General features: G+C 53.9%; 7 protein-coding genes across 7 annotated transcripts; 2 read left to right on the top strand and 5 right to left on the bottom strand.

The window, feature by feature from the left end:
- Nucleotides 1-94: 94 nt before the first annotated feature.
- On the bottom strand, nt 95-1,176 carry CABS01_15632 (uncharacterized protein; the record flags this gene model as incomplete). The annotated part of the gene is made up of 2 exons (XM_060548966.1): nt 95-979; nt 1,045-1,176. The coding sequence occupies 2 exons, from the start codon at nt 1,174-1,176 to the stop codon at nt 95-97; spliced, it is 1,017 nt and encodes a 338-aa protein (XP_060391162.1).
- Nucleotides 1,177-1,513: 337 nt separating this feature from the next.
- Nucleotides 1,514-2,819, top strand: CABS01_15631 (low temperature viability protein; the record flags this gene model as incomplete). Its single annotated transcript, XM_060548965.1, has 2 exons — nt 1,514-1,533; nt 1,583-2,819. The coding sequence occupies 2 exons, from the start codon at nt 1,514-1,516 to the stop codon at nt 2,817-2,819; spliced, it is 1,257 nt and encodes a 418-aa protein (XP_060391161.1).
- Nucleotides 2,820-3,382: 563 nt separating this feature from the next.
- Nucleotides 3,383-7,850, top strand: CABS01_15630 (GANP/Nin1/mts3/eIF-3 p25 family protein; the record flags this gene model as incomplete). The annotated part of the gene is made up of 3 exons (XM_060548964.1): nt 3,383-5,381; nt 5,560-5,649; nt 5,695-7,850. The coding sequence occupies 3 exons, from the start codon at nt 3,383-3,385 to the stop codon at nt 7,848-7,850; spliced, it is 4,245 nt and encodes a 1,414-aa protein (XP_060391160.1).
- Nucleotides 7,851-8,282: 432 nt separating this feature from the next.
- CABS01_15629 (LPXTG-domain-containing protein) lies at nt 8,283-9,972 on the bottom strand (the record flags this gene model as incomplete). Its single annotated transcript, XM_060548963.1, has 3 exons — nt 8,283-9,322; nt 9,381-9,632; nt 9,690-9,972. The coding sequence occupies 3 exons, from the start codon at nt 9,970-9,972 to the stop codon at nt 8,283-8,285; spliced, it is 1,575 nt and encodes a 524-aa protein (XP_060391159.1).
- Nucleotides 9,973-12,388: 2,416 nt separating this feature from the next.
- Nucleotides 12,389-13,411, bottom strand: CABS01_15628 (glycosyl hydrolase family 43; the record flags this gene model as incomplete). The annotated part of the gene is made up of 1 exon (XM_060548962.1): nt 12,389-13,411. The coding sequence occupies one exon, from the start codon at nt 13,409-13,411 to the stop codon at nt 12,389-12,391; it is 1,023 nt and encodes a 340-aa protein (XP_060391158.1).
- A 2,312-nt stretch (nt 13,412-15,723) lies between these two features.
- Nucleotides 15,724-18,381, bottom strand: CABS01_15627 (centromere/microtubule-binding protein cbf5; the record flags this gene model as incomplete). Its single annotated transcript, XM_060548961.1, has 12 exons — nt 15,724-16,169; nt 16,227-16,331; nt 16,389-16,443; nt 16,568-16,783; nt 16,841-16,912; nt 16,969-17,072; nt 17,132-17,253; nt 17,323-17,338; nt 17,392-17,438; nt 17,964-18,007; nt 18,068-18,191; nt 18,260-18,381. 12 exons carry the CDS (start codon nt 18,379-18,381, stop codon nt 15,724-15,726), a joined length of 1,473 nt encoding a protein of 490 aa, XP_060391157.1.
- Nucleotides 18,382-19,048: 667 nt separating this feature from the next.
- On the bottom strand, nt 19,049-20,485 carry CABS01_15626 (uncharacterized protein; the record flags this gene model as incomplete). The annotated part of the gene is made up of 4 exons (XM_060548960.1): nt 19,049-19,836; nt 19,887-20,038; nt 20,090-20,171; nt 20,230-20,485. 4 exons carry the CDS (start codon nt 20,483-20,485, stop codon nt 19,049-19,051), a joined length of 1,278 nt encoding a protein of 425 aa, XP_060391156.1.
- Between the last annotated feature and the right edge of the window lie 429 nt (nt 20,486-20,914).

Raw genomic sequence — 20,914 nt, 5'->3', positions numbered from 1 at the left:
GAGGGGCTGGGCTGAGGGTTTCGGCCGAAGACGTCTGCAAGGTTGATGGCACCGATTGCCTTGGGAGCGAAGGCGGTGTGCCAGTCTCCAAAGCTCATCTTCTCGAATAGAGCATCCTGCTGTCTGTGTCATCAACGTCAGCCTCAGCCTCCGGCTGCGAAATCTCAGGCTGAGCGGTCTCTGCGCCGCCGTCCTCTTTGTCGTCCTTCTCTTCCTCATTTTCATCCTCCTCTGAGCTCTCCTCCTTGGCGGATGCGGCATCCTTCGTGGCAGCGTTGGAGCTACTGCCAGCCTCAGGTTCTTCATCCTCTGACTCGTCGTCGCTCTCCATGGCCTCAAGCAGTTCTTTCGCAAGATGCGCAGAGAAGAATCTGTACGCAATGCCGTTCTCCTTCAGGTACTTTGCCCACATCTTGCGCTGCTTCAGTGTGAGCATGTCGGCCTTGTTGATCAGCAGCAGGTTCTCCTTCTTCGAGTCGATGTCTTTGACGTAGTGCTCCAAATCCTCGGATCTGAAAAGCAAGGGGTTCCTAGCATCGACGATCTGAACAATCAAGTCTGATCGTTCAATGACACGCCAAAGCTGCCTCCACACCTCAAGGTTACGCTCGAACGGCGTCATGAGTAGATCGTTGTTCTCCTGAAGTTCGGCGAGGCCTCGTCTCCAGTCAAGGAAACTTTCCCTCTCCCGTCTGTCCAGCTCCTCCGGTGTGGTGGACGCATCCCACTTTGGTCTTCTTGGCACTGTCAAGCGTCCTCTGTGGGCCTTCTGCTTGCCAATGATGGCCCTTTCCTCTGCTCCAGAAAGAAGATACGGGTTCTTCTGATCGGTGTGGATGATCTTGACGTTATTCATTTTCTCCGCCGTAAAGTCCGTGCCCGCCAGCTCTGCGGTCGCGAGGAACTCGTCAAGAGCGCCTTGCTCGGTAACTGATCGCATTTTGACCCATGATGCTTCTTGTCGCTCGTTCGTGAGGTACTAGCAAGGTGTGAGTGCTTTTTCTGGAGATATCGGGACAGAGAATTCCGGCGTTGCCTCATTACCTCTTCTCCTGTAGCGTGGTTCACTCTGGTGATGGTACTCTTCTTCCTGTCTGCGCCACGACCCTTGCCAAAGCGATCGTTCATCAGGGCGTTGCCCAACCCTGCGGTCTTCTTGGATTTGGCGTGCACCATTTTCGCGGTGATCTATCGTCTCTCGCTACCTTGGAAAATAGGGTGAAAAATGCGCAGTGGAAAGAAACGACTCCCAAGACTGCGTTGTGAATCGGAATGAGTAATAGTGGGAGCCGTCGCAAGTGCCCGCCTTGAAGAGAATAGCAGTGCCCCGCGACGATTAATCAGCGGGGCAAAAAAGTGATTTTGGGCGTTTATCGATAAGAGATTTTTTTTTTGCGACCGCGGGGCTCCCATCTGTGCGTCCCACTGAATCTCTCCCTCTTGCGCACCCCAACGAACGGTCAATTCGACAAGCCCGGTATACTGTTGCGCAAAACACCCCAAATTAGACAAAATGGCGAAGGGCAAGAAATTGTAAGTTTATGTGTACTTTTATGGTGTGAAAGCTGACATTTCTTTCCAGCGACAAGAAGAGTGCGCAGCACTTCACCCTCGTCCACCGACCGCAAAATGACCCCCTCATCCACGACGAAAATGCGCCCTCGATGGTGCTCAACCCTGTGCCTCAAAAGGGTGGACCGTCGAAGAGCAAGCATCTGAGCGACCTTGCGTCTGAGTTCGGATCAGAAGCTGGAAGCATACGCGCAAACGAAGGAGAGGCGGCAGAATACGGCGTTTACTTTGATGACACTGAGTACGACTACATGCAGCATCTGCGCGGCTTGAACTCGGGGGGTGGTGAGGCTGTCTGGGTCGAGGCCTCTGGTGCGGCAAACAACGACAGGAAGGGAAAGCAGGCGCAATCACTTGAAGATGCACTGCGCCAGATGGATCTGGAGCACAAGAGCGAAGATCTGCTGGATCCCTCAGTCCTCCCCAACAGAAACCTGCCACGAACCAACTATGAGACACAGGTGGATATCCCCGATGCCATCGCTGGTTTTCAGCCCGATATGGACCCCCGCTTGAGGGAAGTGTTGGAGGCATTGGAGGACGACGCATATGTGGATGACGACGACGATATTTTCAAAGAGCTCTCCAAGGACTCACGTGAAGTCGATCAGTACGAATTCGAGGATCAATACGGCTACGACGACGAAGATGAGGGCTGGGAATCAGACGACACCGCAAAGCCGAACAAGGAGTACAAGGACGGAGCAGTGCCGCAGCTGGTCCCTGTTGAGGGGGAGGCATTACCAGAACACCAGAACGAAGACTGGATGGAGGACTTTAAGCAGTTCAAGAAAGACCAAAAGGGCGGCAAGGTCCAGCCGGCCAAAGACACGCCGTCCGAGTTGCAGTCCTCCATTTGGACCACGACAACGATGGGTGGCCGGAAGAAGAAGAGAAAGGGTGCATTGACCAACCCCTCTGCCTTCTCCATGACCTCGTCAGCCATGGTCAGGACGGAGCAACTCACCCTTCTGGATGCCAGATTCGACAAGATTGAGGAGGAGTACACAAATGAGATGGGCGACGATATGGCATCTGTCTCAGAAGTATCAACGGCAACCAGTGTGACCGGACCCACCAGAGGCGACTTTGACAGTATCATGGATGATTTCCTGGGCAGCTACACCAAGCCTGGAAAACGCACAAACAAGAAGAACCGGCCGCAGACTGGTCTTGAGCAACTGGACGAGATCAGGCAGGGTCTTGGCCCAGCTCGGTTCCGTTCACTAAACACCAAGAGGGTTTAGGTCTGTTTGCGCCTAGATATAGAAGCATTCGGCGCAGCCTAGATTCCGGTCATCGAGATACCCTCACTGAGCGCCAGGTTGCATGAGATCTGCGCCCCATAGTGTTATGATAAACAAGTTGATGTTATATGAACCACCGTTTCCTTCAACATGATTTGGGATTTACCACATGCTGAATTCCTGGAGTCTCTAGACTAATGATGTTGTGTTCAGTGATTCACATTTGTTGCTTCCATCAACGGAATAATTCTTTGTCGCTAGAGAGATTTGTCGATACTTCCCTTGTGGAAGGAACACCCGAAAGTGTCTGTGAAGAATGTTCCTGCCGTCAGAGAACCCTGAGAGGTTCAACGCAAACAAAGAGGGCGTGCCTTTATCTCCCACACACCCCTCACTCAGTGGAATGCAGCTGTGGGCCATAGCTTTGCTGGCTTTAAACGCCGCTAAACGCGATACGCGCCGAAAAAAACGCGGCAAACGCAGACCAGCTCCATCCTAGTTCTCCACTTGGTTCTTGTCTGCCTCGTAGTTTCCTTCTTGGAGTTTCCTTTCGCGAACCCGACATGACGTCGGTTTCTTTCCCTCCCAGCAGACCCGACAGGAAGCTATCGCCATTCGGAGGCACATTGACCGGTGGCTTTGGAAGTCAGCCTGACGCGAGCAAAAACGTTTTCGGCCTCAATGGGGCGGGTGCCGGCGGTGGGCAGCGGTCGACACGCAACTTGAATAACCAGCCTCCCGATATGACGACTCCTGCGACAAAGCGGAAGGGCGTCAACCCGTTCGATGGCGCCAGCTCAGACGATAATCGACGACGAAAAAACACGAAGGGAGATTCACAAGGCGACTGGAAGAAGAAGGGTCCCAAGTCGCAAGGCGCGAAGCCAAATGGCGCGAAGGCGCCGAAAGGGTTTGGAACCGCCCAGTCGCGCAGTGGTTTCGGCACCCAAAACAACAACAATCACAGCTCGGGATCTACCGACTACGAAACGGACGACGCGAACGGCGAATTGAATGGTGACGGCACTGCGTACTCCGACAAAATCTTCTCGCAACTACGACAGGATGGAATCGCACCACCAAAATGGCCGTCCGATCCAGGAAATACGTCGTCCAAGGCCGCGATGGCCAAGTTCAGGGAAGAATACAAGACATATCGCGATCGGGCTAGGACGTCACTGATGCGCGCCGGCTTGATTGACGACCCCGATAAGCCGAAGCGGTTAGAAGACGCGATTGACTTCAAAGGCATCTGCGACGCGATGTGCCCCGACTTCGAGAAGATTACTCGCATCACCGAATTCGACGTTCAGTCCGCCGAAAAGGACCCCCGAACGACTTTTGCCAATACATCAAAGATGGTTAAGAAGCTGGCGCGTTCCGCAGCTGGCCAGGAGGCTCCGCTACCAATGGATGTCAGATCCACAGCCGCCCTCAGAAGGACGCTCGACTACCTCATCGACGACCTCTTACCGATCGACGACAAGCTACCCTCTTCGCATGGTTTTTTGTGGGATAGAACACGTGCGATTCGCAGGGACTTCATCTTTCATTCGACAATGTCTCCCGAGGAGATGAAGGACCAGGTTTACTGTCTCGAGACAATTGCCAGGTTTCACGTTACAGCTTTACATTTGCTTTCTCAGGAAGGATTTGCGCCAGAAGACTTCTCTGAACAACAAGAAATTGAGCAACTGGGGAAGGCATTGCTTTCGCTTATGTTTGCTTACGACGATTGCAAGCCGCAAGGCGTTGTTTGCGAAAACGAGGCCGAGTTCAGGGCGTATCATTTGCTTTTCAGCGCAAATACTCCCAATATCCTCGATAATGTGCAAAAGGAATGGGGAGACTCTCGCTTCTGGACCGAATCCGATACCATCAGAACAGCTGTCTCACTTGTCGAGAGTCTGCAGAGCGCAGAGGACTTCCACGGCCCCTTGGGCTCGGGCCCGTCCATGGCAACATCGGGTGCACACCTCACTTACTTTAGAATCCTCCAAAGCCGAGAAGTGTCTTATACAATGGCATGTTTTGCGGAGATTCACTTAGGTCAGCTGCGCCGCTCAGTTCTTCGCTCTTTGAAGAAGGCGTACACCAGACCGCGACACGGGGCGAAAGATATTACGCCCTCTTCGCTAAACCGATTTCTTCACTTCGACACAGAAAACCAGGCGATTGAGTTTGTCGAGCAGCATGGTCTCAGCTTCTCAAATGGACAAGGACCAGCGGGCGAACCCATACGATATCTGGATACCTCACAACGCATGACATGGCCGAGAATCCATCACAGTTTCTCTCAGAGATTGGTTGAGAGAAAACGAGGCTCCCGTAGTCTTCCTGAGATCATCCACCGCACAATTGCCGACGAATCCACGGGCGCTGGCCAACAGGCTCCTACAGGATTTTCGACGGGGCCAGCTTCATTCAAGCCGCCTCCACAGCAGGCTCCTTTTGGAAGCCACTCAACAACGAACGCAGACTCTCCTTTTTTCAAGTTGCCTTCTTTGGCATCCCAAGGAGGCACCTCGACGGGACTCACGGGTACGCCGTCTTTCGACAAAGGTAAAGAATCTTCCATACACTACCCATGTCGTTGTAGCCTCTTGCCTACCAGCACCGTTGTCAACGTCAAATTCATTGCGACTCTCCTCCGCCGGACCATTTCTCTTCAGTCAAGATCGAACGCCACAGTGCTAGATTTCAGACGTGGCAATACTTGGTGCGGCTGATCAACTGGCAGCCGTTTCAGAGGTTGAGAAGCGCTCAAACAGTCATCGCAATCAGGACGAGATGACTAGCAATGAATTGTCAATGGCACCAAAAGAAGAGGGTAGGCATAGCCAAGCCGGATATCTGCTAACATTGTGTCCCACAGCAACTGAAGGCCACAAGCCTACCTCGACGAATTCCAGCCCATTTGGAAACCCTTTCTCAACAGCTCCATCACCATTCACTGGTGCATCCTCTGTTCAACAAGGCGGCTCGGCCTCGTCATCGTCATCAACAGCAACGCCGGCTCTGAATCCATTTGCCGCGAAGACAAGCCCTTTTAGCAAGCCAAACGCGGCAGCCGAGAGCGCGACGCCTAGTAGCAACCCTTTCGGGTTGTTAAATCAACCAAATGGCACTTCCCAGCCCAAAGCTCCGAGTATCCCGGCATTCTCTTCTCCGGCCTTCGGCAGCGGCGCACAACCCAAAGCACAGGAGCAAGCGCAGCCAGCTACCTCGACAGATGGCTCTCCAGCCATCACCGTCACTCCGCCCACACCAAAGTTCCCATTGCCAACGTCAGCGACAGCCGCAGAGTCGTCAACGCCTTTCAAATTCTCATCAAATACTGGCGTGCAGTCCGCGACTCCGAACGCTCCTAGCAGCCCTTTCCAGCCAACTCCGAAATTATCTGCGACACCACAGCTACCCTCCTTCTCGGCAGGCGCGGCGGCTCCCGCTCAGCCGGCAAAGCCTTTTACAACATTCCAACCTCCACCGAATCAGCCTCCCAGCCTTGCTCCTACTACGGCAGCTCCATCCGTTCTCTCCGGGTCCGGGCAATCCCCATTACCTTCCTTCGACTTCCAAGGGGTTAGTTCTGAAGCCGTAAAGCCAGCGCCCTCGCCTCAGCAGAGCTTCCCTCCAGCTGTCGCCTCGCCCGTACCAACTGCAGCTTCGCCACTCGCCCAGGCAAAACCTCCTCAAGCTCCGCCTGTGAAACAGCGGTCCAAGCAAGATTTCATGGCCGACTTCGCGAAATGGTTCGTCACAGGTGACAACGGGCTGATACAAGAGTTCGAGAAGTACATGGTTGAACAGCTCGTCTCGGCCGCTTTTGAACAGCATCACAGGGAGGAAGAGGAAAGGAAACGAAGGGAGGAGGAAGAGAGAGATCTGGCAGAGGCACGGAAGTTCCAGGTCTACAACCTTTCCGTCAAGTACTTCTATCGATGGAGGGAAATCGCCAGAAACCTTCGCCTCACCAAGCTTCGCAGACAAGAAAGGGAGGAGTACCGAAGGGCTCAGCGGGAACAACGGGAGGAAGAGATCAGGCAGAGGAAGAAGGCGGCTAAAGTTGCCGAGGCGAAGAAAAAGGCCATGGAGAGGAACGGTTTCGACCCTGTGGAGGAATTCAGAGAGCTCCTTCAGCTCAGAAAAGATGGCACACAAGCCGACTTGCAAGCCGAAGCAGAGGCTTTGCTAGCGACCGGCATTCTGTCAGGCGTCTCGGACGAACGGGTTGCAGCCGCCAATGTCATCCGGGCCCCAGCGACGATGGAGACACTTGCGACGAACACGCCTTTACCTCGATCTCGCTCGTCAACAGCCTTATCGCAGTCGACTACGGGTGCTAAGCCCCGCGGCGCGAAAACGCGGGCCATACGGGAAGAGTTTGGCAAGAGCGCTACCAATTTCCGACGATCACTGCCTCCCATGTCAGCACACTCCTCATCATCACGAATGTCTTCAGAGCCGCAGAAGCGCGTTAGCAAAGTGTCTGATCGCTGGCGTCTGAAGGCGATGGGCCTCGTCACGATGCCCGACGGAACAGCGCTGCCGGAGACCATCGCAAACGAGATGCGGTACAATGGGAAACGATATGCAGGGCTCGGGTCATTCGGCTTGGACGGCACCGAGCGACGCCGGAGCGTCTCTGCGGATCTCAACCACGCAGCCGAGGCCCGATTACGCTTTTCGCAGTCGCTCAACGGTGGCAGTGGCAGTAGCAGTGGCAGCGCTGCCGCCGTGCCGCAGGTCAACGGGATCTCACCGCTTAGTAAGAGGAAACGGGCTCTCGATGACGACGACAACGAGATTGCTGTCGCGGACGAAGCCGTCACACGCGTCAAGAAGCGGCCATCGAGCAATGCGGAAATTGATAGAATACTTCGGGAGGCGAGGGAGAATCTGGAATCGTTGAGGAGTTCGAGGATCGAGCTTGACGAAGGGGCAGATTGGTTCAGGGAACAGAACGAGATGATGCACGCGGAGGAGGCGAGCAGGGCTAGCTCGCCGTGGGGGAAAGGCGGTCATCGGTGAAAGGGACGGGGGGACGGGGTTACGTACGATATGCATCAGCATTGGCGTTTTCAAGGGTTTAGTTTCTTGGGCGTGGAGTATGAAGGGCAACTCTTTTTTTTTTCCTATAAGTAGTTCTCGTCTTTGTAAAGGTACACAAAAAACAACACGGGCTACGAATACCCATAGAAGAGACATGTTTGGATTGTTACGTTTTCGCATAGATGAGATGTGCATGCATGGCCACGAGTGATTTTATGAAGTGAAGTTGAGAGATGCATGTGTGGGATTGGTATTATTGTCTGGTATTGGGTGTAATAACCCCGTGTGATCCAGTGCCCTCTTACTACGTCATCTTATAGATGTACTCCTAAACGCCACTCGCTACCGACCGTGACTTTGAACAAATGGAACCATAGGGGTGACCCCTTGGACAGTTTGAAAACACGACAACTATCTCTTCTTGTGCGGCGGCGGCGGCGGAAACGCCACCTGGATCTTATAGCTCTCCACGGGGCTGCCTCCCAACGAGGTGACCCTCTTCGGCAACGGCCGCGCCAGATCCCGCACGATGCCGGGGATGGTCTTGGACGCGTCCGATACCAACGGAGGCGGCGAGGACTCGGTGTGGATGTGCCGATTATGCGCGGGCGCGGGCGCGGGCCAGCCGGCCTGGCTTAGCAAGGGGCTCGCCGTCGTTCCCGAGGTCGGAGAGGCGTAGGTGGTGGACGGGCTAAAGCTCGCCGCCGCGTTGCCCATTGACGGGGCCGAGAAGCCGTGCTCCGAGGGGACGTAGGGTCTGAAGGAGAGGAGGGGCGCGGCGGAGGTGGTTGACGTTGGGGTGGCGTACTCGTCTTGCGGGGAGGCCATGTTGTATTTTGGGGAGTGTGCTTTTACGGGGATGATGGGGAGGCTTGTGGTGATGTTTGCGAGGGCGAAGGGTTCCTTTTGCGAGGGCTTCTTGTCGGTGTAGGGGATGTGGTCTGCGGCTGTGAAGGAGGTGATGGAGTTGTGTGGCATCCAGAGGCTAGGTTTTGATACGGGACTAGGGGCCATGTCTTGCTGTTGTTGCTGATGCATGGACTCGTAGTAGTGCTTTTCGTTTTGCGCCTCTTCCTCCTCGACGGAGAAGAAGTTTGGTTCCTTTGGTGTGAGATGCGTCTGGCAGCGGAAGGAGAGAGATGAGGCTGGGCGGTGGCCCTTTGCGCGGCGAGAGAGCTCTGGGTTGATGCCGCGGCCTTGTCTACGTGCCCTGCGCTTACGGCACTGGATGAAGGTGCAGCCGGCAGCTAGGAGGAGTGCCACGATGGCTCCTATTACGATGCCCACAATGGCCGTCATTGGCAGGGTGGGAGTTTGAGCTTTGTCGGCATCTGCTGCATCCTTTGGGTCGACGACGGTGATGATGCCCTTTGTAAAGACGGTGTCGTTGAGGCCGACTAGTGTGCCTGGGCTTGGTCTTTGCTGGCAGCCTGCTCCAAGGGCAACGAGATCTATGCAGTATGTTAGTGATATGCCTGCGGGGATGATGTTGACCAAGATGTTACATACAGTTTGAGAGATAGTAGTGTTCACCACCTGCTCTTACACACGACAGGCACTTGTCGTAAGCTGAACCTAGCATGGCACCGCCATCCGCATCGCAATATGCGTACTGCGATGATTTTGTTGGGTCCAATTCGCCGTCTGTGAGAGCAGCCTCTAACGCGCCACACGCCGTAGACGTCTGGCAGGGGTTGGAGCCTACGCCGGTGGCATTGGGGTACCCAAAGATGCAGTAGTCGAAAGAGTACCTCATGTTGTCTGTTGGTGTTGGTCAGCACCCCTGGCTCTCTCAAGTGTGATTGCTGTAAGACTTACACAAAAACCAGTCTTGGTCGTTCTCACTGCCCTGAACAAAGGTGCTGTCCTGAAGACAGCTCAAACACTGCTGGTATTTCTGTCCGGCGGCCCCTGTCTTGTAATCCTCGTCCACACAAGTAATGTCCTTGCCCTTGGTGTTGGACGAGTTGGGGTCCGAGGCATCGAGGCTGTTGGAGTCCAGACAGAAGGATGCACATGGCGAATTGGGCGTAACTTGGAGTGCTGATACACAGGCCGGTACGATTGTGGTGAGGAGAAGGAGGGCGGATCGAGTGGCCATTGTGAGCTGCGGCCGGGTTGACAGGGATTAAGGAGTGTAGTCGAAGTAGAGCAGAGCAAAGACTCCAGAGCCTTGCAAACTGTAATTAGGTTAAAGATAGTAGAATAGAGGAGTTGATAGCTCGAGAGATGGGTATTAGATATCGCCCAGACAAGCCAAGAACACAAACGAAACAATTGCACACACGAACAGACGGAATAAGCTCAGCGAGAAAGAAACTGCTTCTAAAGTCAAGGTGGGAGAGCAAGGTGATATATCTCGCAGAAGACGCCGATCCCATCTCCACCATTCACTCGAGCAGGGGGCGGGGGGGCCATCTGCAGCTGCAGGAACAGGATGGTCTGGAATGGTAAGGTGATGGTCTGGAGTCACCTGCAGCTCGCAGGGCTCATAAGAAAGGATTCCGAATGTTTGGGGAAAGATACACAGTAAGAGATACGGCGTAGCAAGCATTTGGCAAACGCAGCCAGATAGGGTAGAGAGCGGCGTCCCAAGCCGGAGACGGGCCCGTCGTCCTGCCGCCCATCTGCTCGACCACAGTTCGAGATGGGTGTCGGCTTCGGCAGAGGGTGTGGTGATGTCGGATTGAAGCGGCCAATAATAGGCCTGCACAGGTTCCCGAGAATTACGGTTATGAAGTGATGGAGGGGGCGGGGAGTTAGGTGGGCACTCAGGACTCGAGCAGTCGTACAGAACTGGGCTTCATAGACGCCGTTTCCCGACAACATGAGAGTATCGTCTTGCCGTTGGGAAAGCTCGTCAGGTGAACAGGCGATGGGGAAGACGGTAGAGCGCTAAAGACTTCCCAGCACTTGCAGGACGGTGTGTGGCGCGACACCTCAGGGCGGCAGCTTGTTGGTCCGCCGCGATGTGTATTTGGTTAGCGGCCGCTGGACGATGCACATCTCTCCATCTGCCCCCAATATGGTGGTGCACGCGATCGATAGTGTGGTTTTCCCCTTAATGATTTTGCGCATATGTGTGCCCGCGTGTGCCCGCGAGTGTGCTTGTGCCTGTGCCTGGCGTTGGTGGGATGCATGGTGCAATGTTAGTGATGATGGCGGGCGGCTGCGAGATGCACCCATGGATGACAAGGGCCATGGGAGTTGGGGGCAGGAATGGGAGGAATCGTTGTGCCAATGGGAACACGGCGTTTGGCGATGGATCTGGTTGGTCAGGTCTGTTCTGTTGGAGTGTTGGCGTCTTACCACGAAAGTGTGAGTGACAGTCAGCGAAGCCCGGCGCTTACAACTGGCAGTGGCATTTGGTTTCCTGTCTTGCCTGCCACGCCTGTCTCCCACTGTTGGTTCCCTTTGGCTCCTTCCATCGGGGCATTTACATTCTCCACTAAAAGCCGTGAGCTCGGCCCAGTGGGTTCCACAGCGGGACCCAAGTGGACAAAGTGGGGTCCGGCCAAGGTACCGCGGTACTTGGCTTGTCGCTCGTTGGCGATCAGTTCTGGGTCTCGTCAATGCTCTTTCCCTTTTCTCTCATTCTCTTCTCCATCACTTTACAGAGGAAGCATCTCTCCCTTTTCCATCCTTGGCCCCGTCAGCCTTCAGCCACAATACACACCACCCCGGTCGCTTTTCCAATCTCAATGCCTTTACGGAAACCATCCAAATCTCGGCCTGTCTACATATGTTGAGAGTTCCCTTTTTGGTTGACAACCCTTTTACCAGACGTCTGCTATTAGGGGGGTTGTTAAGCATGCCGCACCCAATTCCGCATGGGTTCCCTGCTGGCATGAGCTTCTTTTCCTCGGACTCCCTTTACACCCCTGGCAAAACTCTGTTGTCACCTTGTCTGTCTGCTGGTCTTGTCTTACTGAGCCGAACTTTTTTTTTCACCTCTGAAAGCTTGTCACTTTTGCATCACTGAGGTGTTCGAGTGTTCTTCTGAATACGGATTCATGGGAGTTCGTGATTCGTATATCTCACCAAAACTAGAAACTAAAAGGAAAACCCAATATCTTGTATTCTCGCCTTCGATTCCGATTCACCCGTCATCGCGCGACGTTGCTTCCGTCCATTCCGACTACCTGGGTGTGGAGTAACACCCTTTGTCTTGTTCTCTCTCTCTCATGCGTGTCTCTCTCTTCTCTCGTTTGTCTCATAAAACGGGTGTGTGTTCAAAGCTCCAGTCGCTATGTCGATGTGATCCAAACGCCCGCAGATGAGAAGAAACGCGCCCCAAAAACAAAAATCCAAACCCGGATTAGACTTCCGGCTGTGCATGCATTCTTGCACTCCCTCTCTTGCATCGCTGAAATATGTCCAAACGCTTTTTCCGTTGCCGGCTTTTGATCCCTGAACGAACCAGGACCGGCATGCATCAAATATGATTACTGTTGTCATTAACCGCCTCCCTCTCAGTCCCTCTCTTTCTCTTTCCATCTCTTTTGTTCCATGCCTTCTTAACTGATGATGACATCTCTGCCGGTAACCGAATAGCTCGTCTGATACATGCACCGCTGAGGCGAAGTCTCGGGACAGTTGCCGTGAAACAGCATCTGCCCGCCCCCAGCAACGCTCGTCGCGCCGCCGGGCGCCGTGAGGTTGAAGTCGCCCGTCTTGAGCAGCATCCTCGACGGCCGCTGATAGGGGCCCTTGATGTTCCTGCTCGTCGCGTAGTTGACGTTGTAATTGTTCGAGTTGAAGCAGAAGCTGCTGAAGAACAAGATATACAGCCCGTCCTCGGTGCGCACCAGGTCCGGCGCCTCCACCAGGGGTCCGTCGGCCGCCGTCCGGCTGAGGATCTGCACCGGGTCGCCGACTTTGCTGATGCCGTCCGCTTCTACCTCCTGGAGCATGATGGGCGTGTCCACGAGCGGCTCGACGCCGTTGTTGCAGTCGCCTCCGTTGCCGACGTTGTTGCCGTCCACCTTGTACACCACGTAGCGCTTCTTGGTCGGCTCATCGTAGTAACCGGCAGCGTCGATGGCACCACCCTGGTCGAACGGACAAACCCACGGTTCTGACGTCGGCTTGTAAGGGCCCGTGACAATATCAGAAATGCCAACGCCGATGCAGTGCCGGCCGCCGCCGTCCTTGACTTCGCCAGAGTAGTACATGATGAAGCTGCCGTTGTCGAGCCTCCGCACGTCGGGCGCCCAGGTGTTGGATCCCGTGGCCCAGCCGACGTTGGGGAGGGCGTCGTTGTCGAGGAGTTCCCATGAGCCGGAGATTTGCGTGGCTTTCGCGACCTGGATATTCTTGCCGTTGCCGTTAGTCGCGAAGGAGTACCAGAGCCCGTCGTCACCCTGGACGAGGGCCGGGTCTGGGAAGTCGGTGTTGATCTTGGGCGTGAGGACCTTGTCGTCTCGGCCGACGACGTAGAGGGCGTCTACTGGTGCGCCAAGAACGGGTTGGAAAGCCCCTAGACTGAAGATACCTGCTGCGAGGAGGGCATATTGCCGTAGTGATGTTGTTGAAAGCATTGTAAATGTGTATCTCTCTGTCTCTCGCTCTGGGGTATAATAGATATTGACAATTATGTATAAGAGGGGGTATGATATAAACAAGGCACACAACCGTGCAAAACAGATGTTGAACTAGACCAAGGTCTTCACGTCCAAGAAGAGGATAGTCTTTTCCCTGGGCTGATGATGAGAAGGGGTCTTTCTGTGTGTGGTAGGTAGGGTTTCTGGGTTGTTTGTACTCTTTGAAGAACGAAATTGGAACAGGTCTATTAGAATCCAATTACTGAGTACACATTACTTGTTCATAAGCAAAGTGCTGCCGTCATGAGTGTCATAGCGAACTTCGAGAAGGAAAACGGTTTCGAGGATCGTGCGGACGAAGGGCCCTTCTTGTAGTCAAACAAAACAAGAGCACATACTCATACAAGCTACAGCTACGACAGCTTACACCCCGAAGAAGAGACTGACAAGTTTGATGCGTGCGCGAGTGTGTGTGGGTATAGGTGTGTAAGAGGACGAACCCGCCCCCTTCCCCTTGGCCGGAAACATGTACCATTGGGAAATCTTTTTCCTTGCTCTAAGCTTGCGCCCAGCTCTCAGCTATGCAGGAATGAGATTATCACTGCAAATGCGTGTGGAGAGAGAGATCGTTGAGGGAAGCTCCAGCAAGTAGCGGAAGGAGGATACCTCTCACGGATTGTGGTGGGCTCTGTTCCATGGCACGTCAAAGCAGATGATGCTTGAAACAGGTGGGCCGGGGGGGTGTGTGTCGTCAAAGTGCGTGGCAGCTTCTCACACTTACGCCCTTCTCTCACTCCTTGACCGGATACCCGAAGCTAGAACTTCTCTCCCGGCATTAAGATCCCTTCTTCCTATTTTCCCTGCTTGGAAGATCAATTTTTACACTCTTAGGGCTCGGCGCGCGTCAGATGGGCTCCGTCGGGGTGGTCAGATAGCATCCTGTTAGGCTTCCTCCCCACGATAATCCAATAGTGCTCACCTTTTTTGTACATCAATTCTCCTAGTCCACGTTAAGGTAGAAAATTTGCCCAGATCGGAGAAAAAAAGGATTTGCATAGCATGCATAGGATTCCGGCACCCGTCTTCCGCCCCATTCCTCTAGACCGCAGCCACATAAGAGACTGTACCCTTGGTATAGAGTTAATCCTTGTTGTTCCCGACTCCCGCGTCGTCATGGGCAGGAAAGGAGGCTCTTGGGGGGGACTTGGGTTGGGTTCAGATCGTGGTGCCACACGGGATGTACTTTGGTTGACCGGGATGACGGTAGTGGCTCTCTCCCAAGTCGACGGACGGTAACCGGGGGTTGAGGGATGGGTAAGTTCTGTAGGTCCACGGGGAGATCTTCCACTGGCGGTGTCGGCGCCCCGCTGATCGGGCATGGGCGAAGCAGGGCGTGAGGGATGAGGCGCAACAGGAACCGGCAATCATTGATCCTGGAGACCGGGGGGCACGGGGGCTGTGAAGGGGGGGAAATGATTTGCATCCATACTTGGTCCCTATACACGTGCCTAGAAGACTTCAAGACGTCGAGGAAACGACGAAAAAAGAGAGGACAAGACACAAAAAAAGGCGGGGGTGACGTGCTGCCACGAGTGCCATCTCAGGGGAGCATTGAGAGGGGATCCGCACCTCCAGTAATTATACCCGGTCACGGTATTCTTGGTTGCATTATACCCAATTCTACGAGGCATCAAGGAGGGTCAGTGGCAGTTGCTGCTGTTTCCTTGGTTGGCCAAGGCATGTGGTCTGAGACATGCTTGGTGACAATGCTTCCTTGTATTTTTTCCCTTCCCCTTCATGGTTGATAGGCAGATAGTGTGATAGGGTAGGGAACCCGTCTTCGGACGAAGGACGGAACACGTATATTGGCGCTGTTTATGACTGAGATTCCCAAACAAAACTCGTTCGGACGAGATCCACGTTGGTCCGGGACCCGAACTGTGCTGCAGTCTGAAATCCCGCTGGGATGCTGCCGGGAGTACGTAAGTCCCTACCCAGCGTTTTGCGTGTGCCTTTGTTTCAACACCCTCTGCTCAACAACTCCTGATATGTTTGCGATAACGTCGAGACAGTGACAGCCTCTGGTTAAAACGTGAACTGATGCGACAGTAGTAGTCGTCACTTTTGCTTTCCGTATAGGACCTATCTACTCCTATCCAGCCAGTACGCACTATGTTCAGAGACAGAAAAATTCAGAGCCAAACGCCACTTGCCAAAGCCATTTTTTTATGATACAACAGCCAACCACCGACCATTGCCAACAAACACATGGTATCTTAGCCAATCGAGGTGAGGAAACTCGCAGGAGCTTACTCGCTGTCGTCATCGTCGTCAGCACCACCCTTGGCTGCCTTCTTCGCGGCCTTGGCCGCCTTCTTCTCAGCCTTCCGACGCTTGCGCTCCGCCTTCTCGTCGGGTGTCTCGCCCTCGTGCTTCTTGCGTTTCTTGGACTCGCCATCATCCTCGGCATTGGCAGGGGTGACTGCGGCGGGAGTAGCTGTCGTAGACTCCACCGCCTTTTGGGGAGTGGCCGGAGCCGCCGCTGCAGGAGCAGCCTCACCAGCAGGAGCTCCGAAGTCCTTGTACTCCGACACCCACTTGGCGGGAGTGGCCTCGTTGGGGCGGCCGTACTTGTCGAGCTTGCCGTCGGCCTTCATCTTCTTCTTCTCGGAGGCGAGGGGACCAAGACCCCATCTTCTGGGGTACAAGTCGCGCTCCATGATGCATCTCTTGACCTTGGCAACCACGCCGTGATCTGTTTTCCATTAGTCAAAAGAGTCATAAGGTTGCAATGAGAAGAGAGAAATCTTACCGCATGTCGACATCTCGACGGTGGACATCTGAGCAATGCCGAGGGCGATGGCCTCACCCTTGGTGGTCATGAGAACGACCTCATCGTGAACCTCAATTTCGGACTCTAGAAAAGCGGATCAGCATGTCAATCATATGTGACATCGTGGGGTTGACAACTCACCGTATCTCAGAAGACCGGGAAGCATAAGCTTAGCACCGTAGCAGACAGCGTTGACCTGTGAGGTACGTCAATATCAGATGCAACGGCGATTCATGTGTTTAACGCGACTGAGACATTGTCCGCAAAGTCGCATCGGGCCGTGAGGGGTTTGGAGAGAGGGGTTGCAATGGATTACTTACAGCGCTGTCCTTGACCACAACACGCTTGTAGCCAGTGAGAAGAGTCTCCAGGGGAGAGATGACCTTGCGCAGGTAAGACTCATCCCTGGTGTTGTCCATGGTCCACTGAGCATCAAGCACGTCGTGCAGAGTAACCATCTCCTTGCTCTCGCCCATGGCACCAGAGCGCACTCTTCGGAGCTCCTGCATGTGGCCACCAACACCGAGCAACAGACCCTAATCCATGTAAGCAATCAGAACAAGGCTGAATTAACGACAATCAATGTGACGTACGAGATGGACGCAGAGGGTACGGATGTAGGTTCCAGCTTCGCAAGAAACCCAGAAGACACCGAGGTGGCGATCCTGTGATTGAGACACGGTCAGCAGTCGTTTCCCAATGTTGTAGCAGATCGACGTACATTGTCGAACTCGATGAGCTTGCTCTCGTGAATGGTACGGATACGCAGCTGACGCTTGACGGCAGAGATCAAAGGAGGGCGCTGAAAGAGGGCACCAGTCAAAGCTGCATCGCGAGTCAGAATACTTTCGGCAGTTGCAACGGGGTTTCTTGAATCAACTCACTCTCGAGAGCGCGGGCGAACTGGACCTTGCCGCCGGGCAGCTTGTCGTGAAGGCGGATGACGGCAACGTACTCCTTACCAGCAGACTGCTGGGACTTGACGAGTCTGGTGGCACGGTCGACGCTGGAAAATTTCGTCAGTTGCAATTCTCTCAAGGAATGCTCCATCGCATTTTGGTGGGTTGCTGCTCACCAAACAATCAAGCAACCTGAGAAAGTTAGCAAAACAAGTTCGAGACAGTTATGTGGGAACGCGACTCACCAGTGACCTTGGGATCAAGGGTACCGCTGTGACCGGTCTTCTCAACGCTGCACAACAGAAAAACATGGTTAGCGATGTTTTCTCGACAAAACTCAGAACGTTCTGAAAGATAAGCGAATGCCCCTCAAAATCGTTCAATCGTGTGTGTTCTCGGTTGATAGACGGCAACGGCAGTATCCGCAGTCCCCAAGACGTCGCAGTCTTATGGTGGTCCGGGCAAACGAGTTCCGACGATTGCTTCGCGAGGCATGCCTTCCCATGGCAATACACATCTTTCCCAACATGACATGCTAGTCTTTGTTGCCATATTTCCGTGTAGGCCATGACCATCGAGTCGCAATGTCGTTGGAAGTTTTCCCCCGGGAAGTCCCCGACCGCATCGTGTGGAGCCATCTGCAAAATGCGTCTTGTCGACGTCGGAACTCGCTAATCAAGAGCCACCATTCATGCCAAATTTTGATGCTGGTCATTGCCGTAGGGAGATTCGTCTTCGATGTCGGGAGCTAATTGTACGATCGGGCGCGGGGCATTGCATTCATGAACACAACAACGAAGGGGTGGGAATTGCATACCGAAGGATACGCTTGACCCAAGCGACAACCTCGTGGGAACTGGGCTATACGATAGTTAGTATGCTTGACTAGACATATGGAGTATCGCGACTACGGAAACATACGTTGGAGGGCTTGTCAAGGTTGATGACACCGGAAGAGATGTAGGACTTGATGTCTCTCTTCAGAGGGCTGCATCCTGCCGGAATGGGGGTGAAGTGACCCGTCCGGACGAGAACTGCAAGAAACCTGGTCAGTCATTTGTTTGTGATGCTGTTGACGAGCGGTCGCTCCATATCCAAGAAGAGGGAGAAAACTTGCGCTTGTCGTAGTTCTTGAGCAACAGAGGCCAGCTGCTCGTGTCCAGGTGAGGGACAGAGGCCTGGGGCTTGATGGCGAACTCCTCCTCCTCACCGTGCTTGACAATTTCCATGGCCATTTTTTCCGAATTGAACCGAACCGACAAAGGCGTGTCAGGTGCAATGGGTGTCTGACGTTGGCTCGTGAACGTCGGAATGGAAGGTCTCGTGGTGTTGGAGGACTTGAAGCTTCCCAATCCAAATTTTTTTCTCTGGCTGTGGGGTGGAAGCTGCCAAAAAAAATCCGTCTGGGTCCACATTGTGGCGCGGTGTTGCCATTGAGCAAACACGATTGGTCACGCTCCAACGCCTAGCCACACAGCGGACGCGCCTTGCACCGTTCCGCCTTCCTCAGCCAGGGACCAGCCGTCTTGCAAAAAAAACTTGGAAGGAAAGAACAACCAAAGAAAGTGGCTTGTTATCGTTATCAACGATACCTCCCGTCCACAAGGGACATGGGACGAATGACGACAGGCTAAGGTAAACCTCAGAATCACATTGACAGGAAGCATATCTCCTTATCCTTCCTTCCTTTTCTTCGTCTTGATGCTAATTGGTCAATTGCACTTATGACGATATCTCACGTTCATTGCAAGTAGGCCTACTCTGCGACCGAGCCGATCTTGTTCAATCGGTATCTCCAACTCCAAACTCCCGCTAATTAACAAGCCTATTGCCCTCATGAATGACAGCTGCGCCAGATCAACTTCGAAATCTCGCATTGTTTCTCAAGTATTCCATCGCCGATCAAATATACCTCCTCCTAAATTCTTCTTCAGTCATCCCTTGATATGTCGCTCGGTCGTACTCTGCATGTGTTTGATGTGCTGGGTGTTGAAGGATTGGCGGGCTGGCATGTCCCTGCCGTGCTTCCCAGTCGCCATCGACTTCTCTCAGCTCATAGGCCTCGGGTTTCCCCTTACCCTTATCCTCAGGCCAATTGTGCCCCGCATCGTCGCCTCCGAAAGCCAGGCCAATCTCCTGCTGCTGACTGCTTGGGGCTGCTTGGTTGGCCGGCCACTGCATATGTGGCGCTTCAGTACCACTGACAGGACTGTTGTACTGAGATGAGTACGGCGAAAAGTATCTCGGAAACGCGTTCTCTCCCTGCGGGCTCAATGGCGAGTCATCATACGTCCGCGGGAACACCTGACTCTGTGGCGTGTCATCCCAGCTTCGCAGCGGACGCTGGCTCAGTGGAGTGCCGTTGAGGCCGGCAAGGTTCAACGGCGCTGGCCATCCGGACGGGCCCTTTTGCTTCATCTCAAGCTGCTTGAGGTACGCCCTACGTCTCCTCTTACCGTTCCATACGATGCAGAAACCAGCCATGGCAAGAAGCAGGACTGCACCTCCGATGGCGATGCCGACAATACCGCCTAGACTGATGGGTCCCTTGTTGTAGTTTGAAACATATGTGTTGGTGGGTGTCGGCTCAGTGATATTCACGCGAGTCTTCGAGAAGGGGGAGCCTTCCACAGAAACCGTTGTACCGGGCGTCGGCTTCTGTTCGCATCCAGCATCCAAGATGGTGATAACTGGCAGCTTGTCAGTCGGACTTCAAGACCATGGCCGTTGCGGTACATACAATTGGTCAGATAATTGTTGTTTCCTGCGCGGAGACATGCTGAGCAACTGGCGACCTGGTTATGGTCCCATACATCGCAGTATTCATACTCGGTAGCATTGGAGGCTAAGTCACCGTACTTGATGGCGTTTTGCAATGGCTCACACGCAGTCCTAATTGGAGATTAGGAGGTAAACCTAGCAGCGCTTCAGAGGGAGACAAACCTTGTTAGACACGGGCTTGAACCGACGTCTGGGTTATCTGGGTAGCCGAAGACGCAATAAGAAACGGCATATCTGAGGTTGTCTGCAGATGTGTATGTGAGTACGAAAGTCACGTTCGAAGGAGCGGCACTTGCACTTACACAGTAGCCATTGTGTGTCTGTCTGGTTACTAGCAGTCGCAAAGTCGCTGGTCAACTCGCAAGATATGCACTGCTGATATACAGAGCCAGCCGCGCTGCTGGAGTACGAGTGTTCGTCGCAAACAACGTCATTCTTAGTCGTCGAGTCGAGTACGTTGCCGCAGAGTGTCTCGCAAGGTGAACCATCGGCCACGTGGATTGCAGACACCCGGCCGAGCCAGAGACCGGCCACAAGTGCGCCTGTCGTAACTCTCATGTTGGGAAAGATAAAGCGAAAGGCCGGCTTTGTGTACGTGTGTTTCTTCTTCGCTTATTACGTCCTACAATGCGATCACCGCGGAAGGGCGATTGACTGCAACGCGGAAGGTCAGTTGACCGGGCCTGAAGTCGAATGATGAGGGGCGAGGTCCGCTGGTGTTACATTCCGGCGTGGAAGTGGATTTTGCAGTCCGAAAAACTGAAGCAAAGCCTGAGCGCCGGGTGGGAAGCTTGAAATTTTGTATGTTCTGGGCGAAGCCGCGATCCGATGATCTCGAGAGGTTCTTCACGATGTGACGACTAGTCACAGCGACACCGAAGCCATGCGAAACCAAGCTTCATATGTGTTTCGGTGTTTGCGAGAGAGAAGTTGGTTACGGTTGTGATTGTGACGAGGGGCGCAGGTCTCTGCATTCTCATCACCTCG

The sequence above is a fragment of the Colletotrichum abscissum genome, assembly GCF_030869225.1.
Source record: "Colletotrichum abscissum strain IMI 504890 chromosome Unknown Scaffold_70.1, whole genome shotgun sequence".
Taxonomy (NCBI): Eukaryota; Fungi; Ascomycota; class Sordariomycetes; order Glomerellales; family Glomerellaceae; genus Colletotrichum; species Colletotrichum abscissum.
This window is presented reverse-complemented; position numbering and strand designations above follow the sequence as displayed.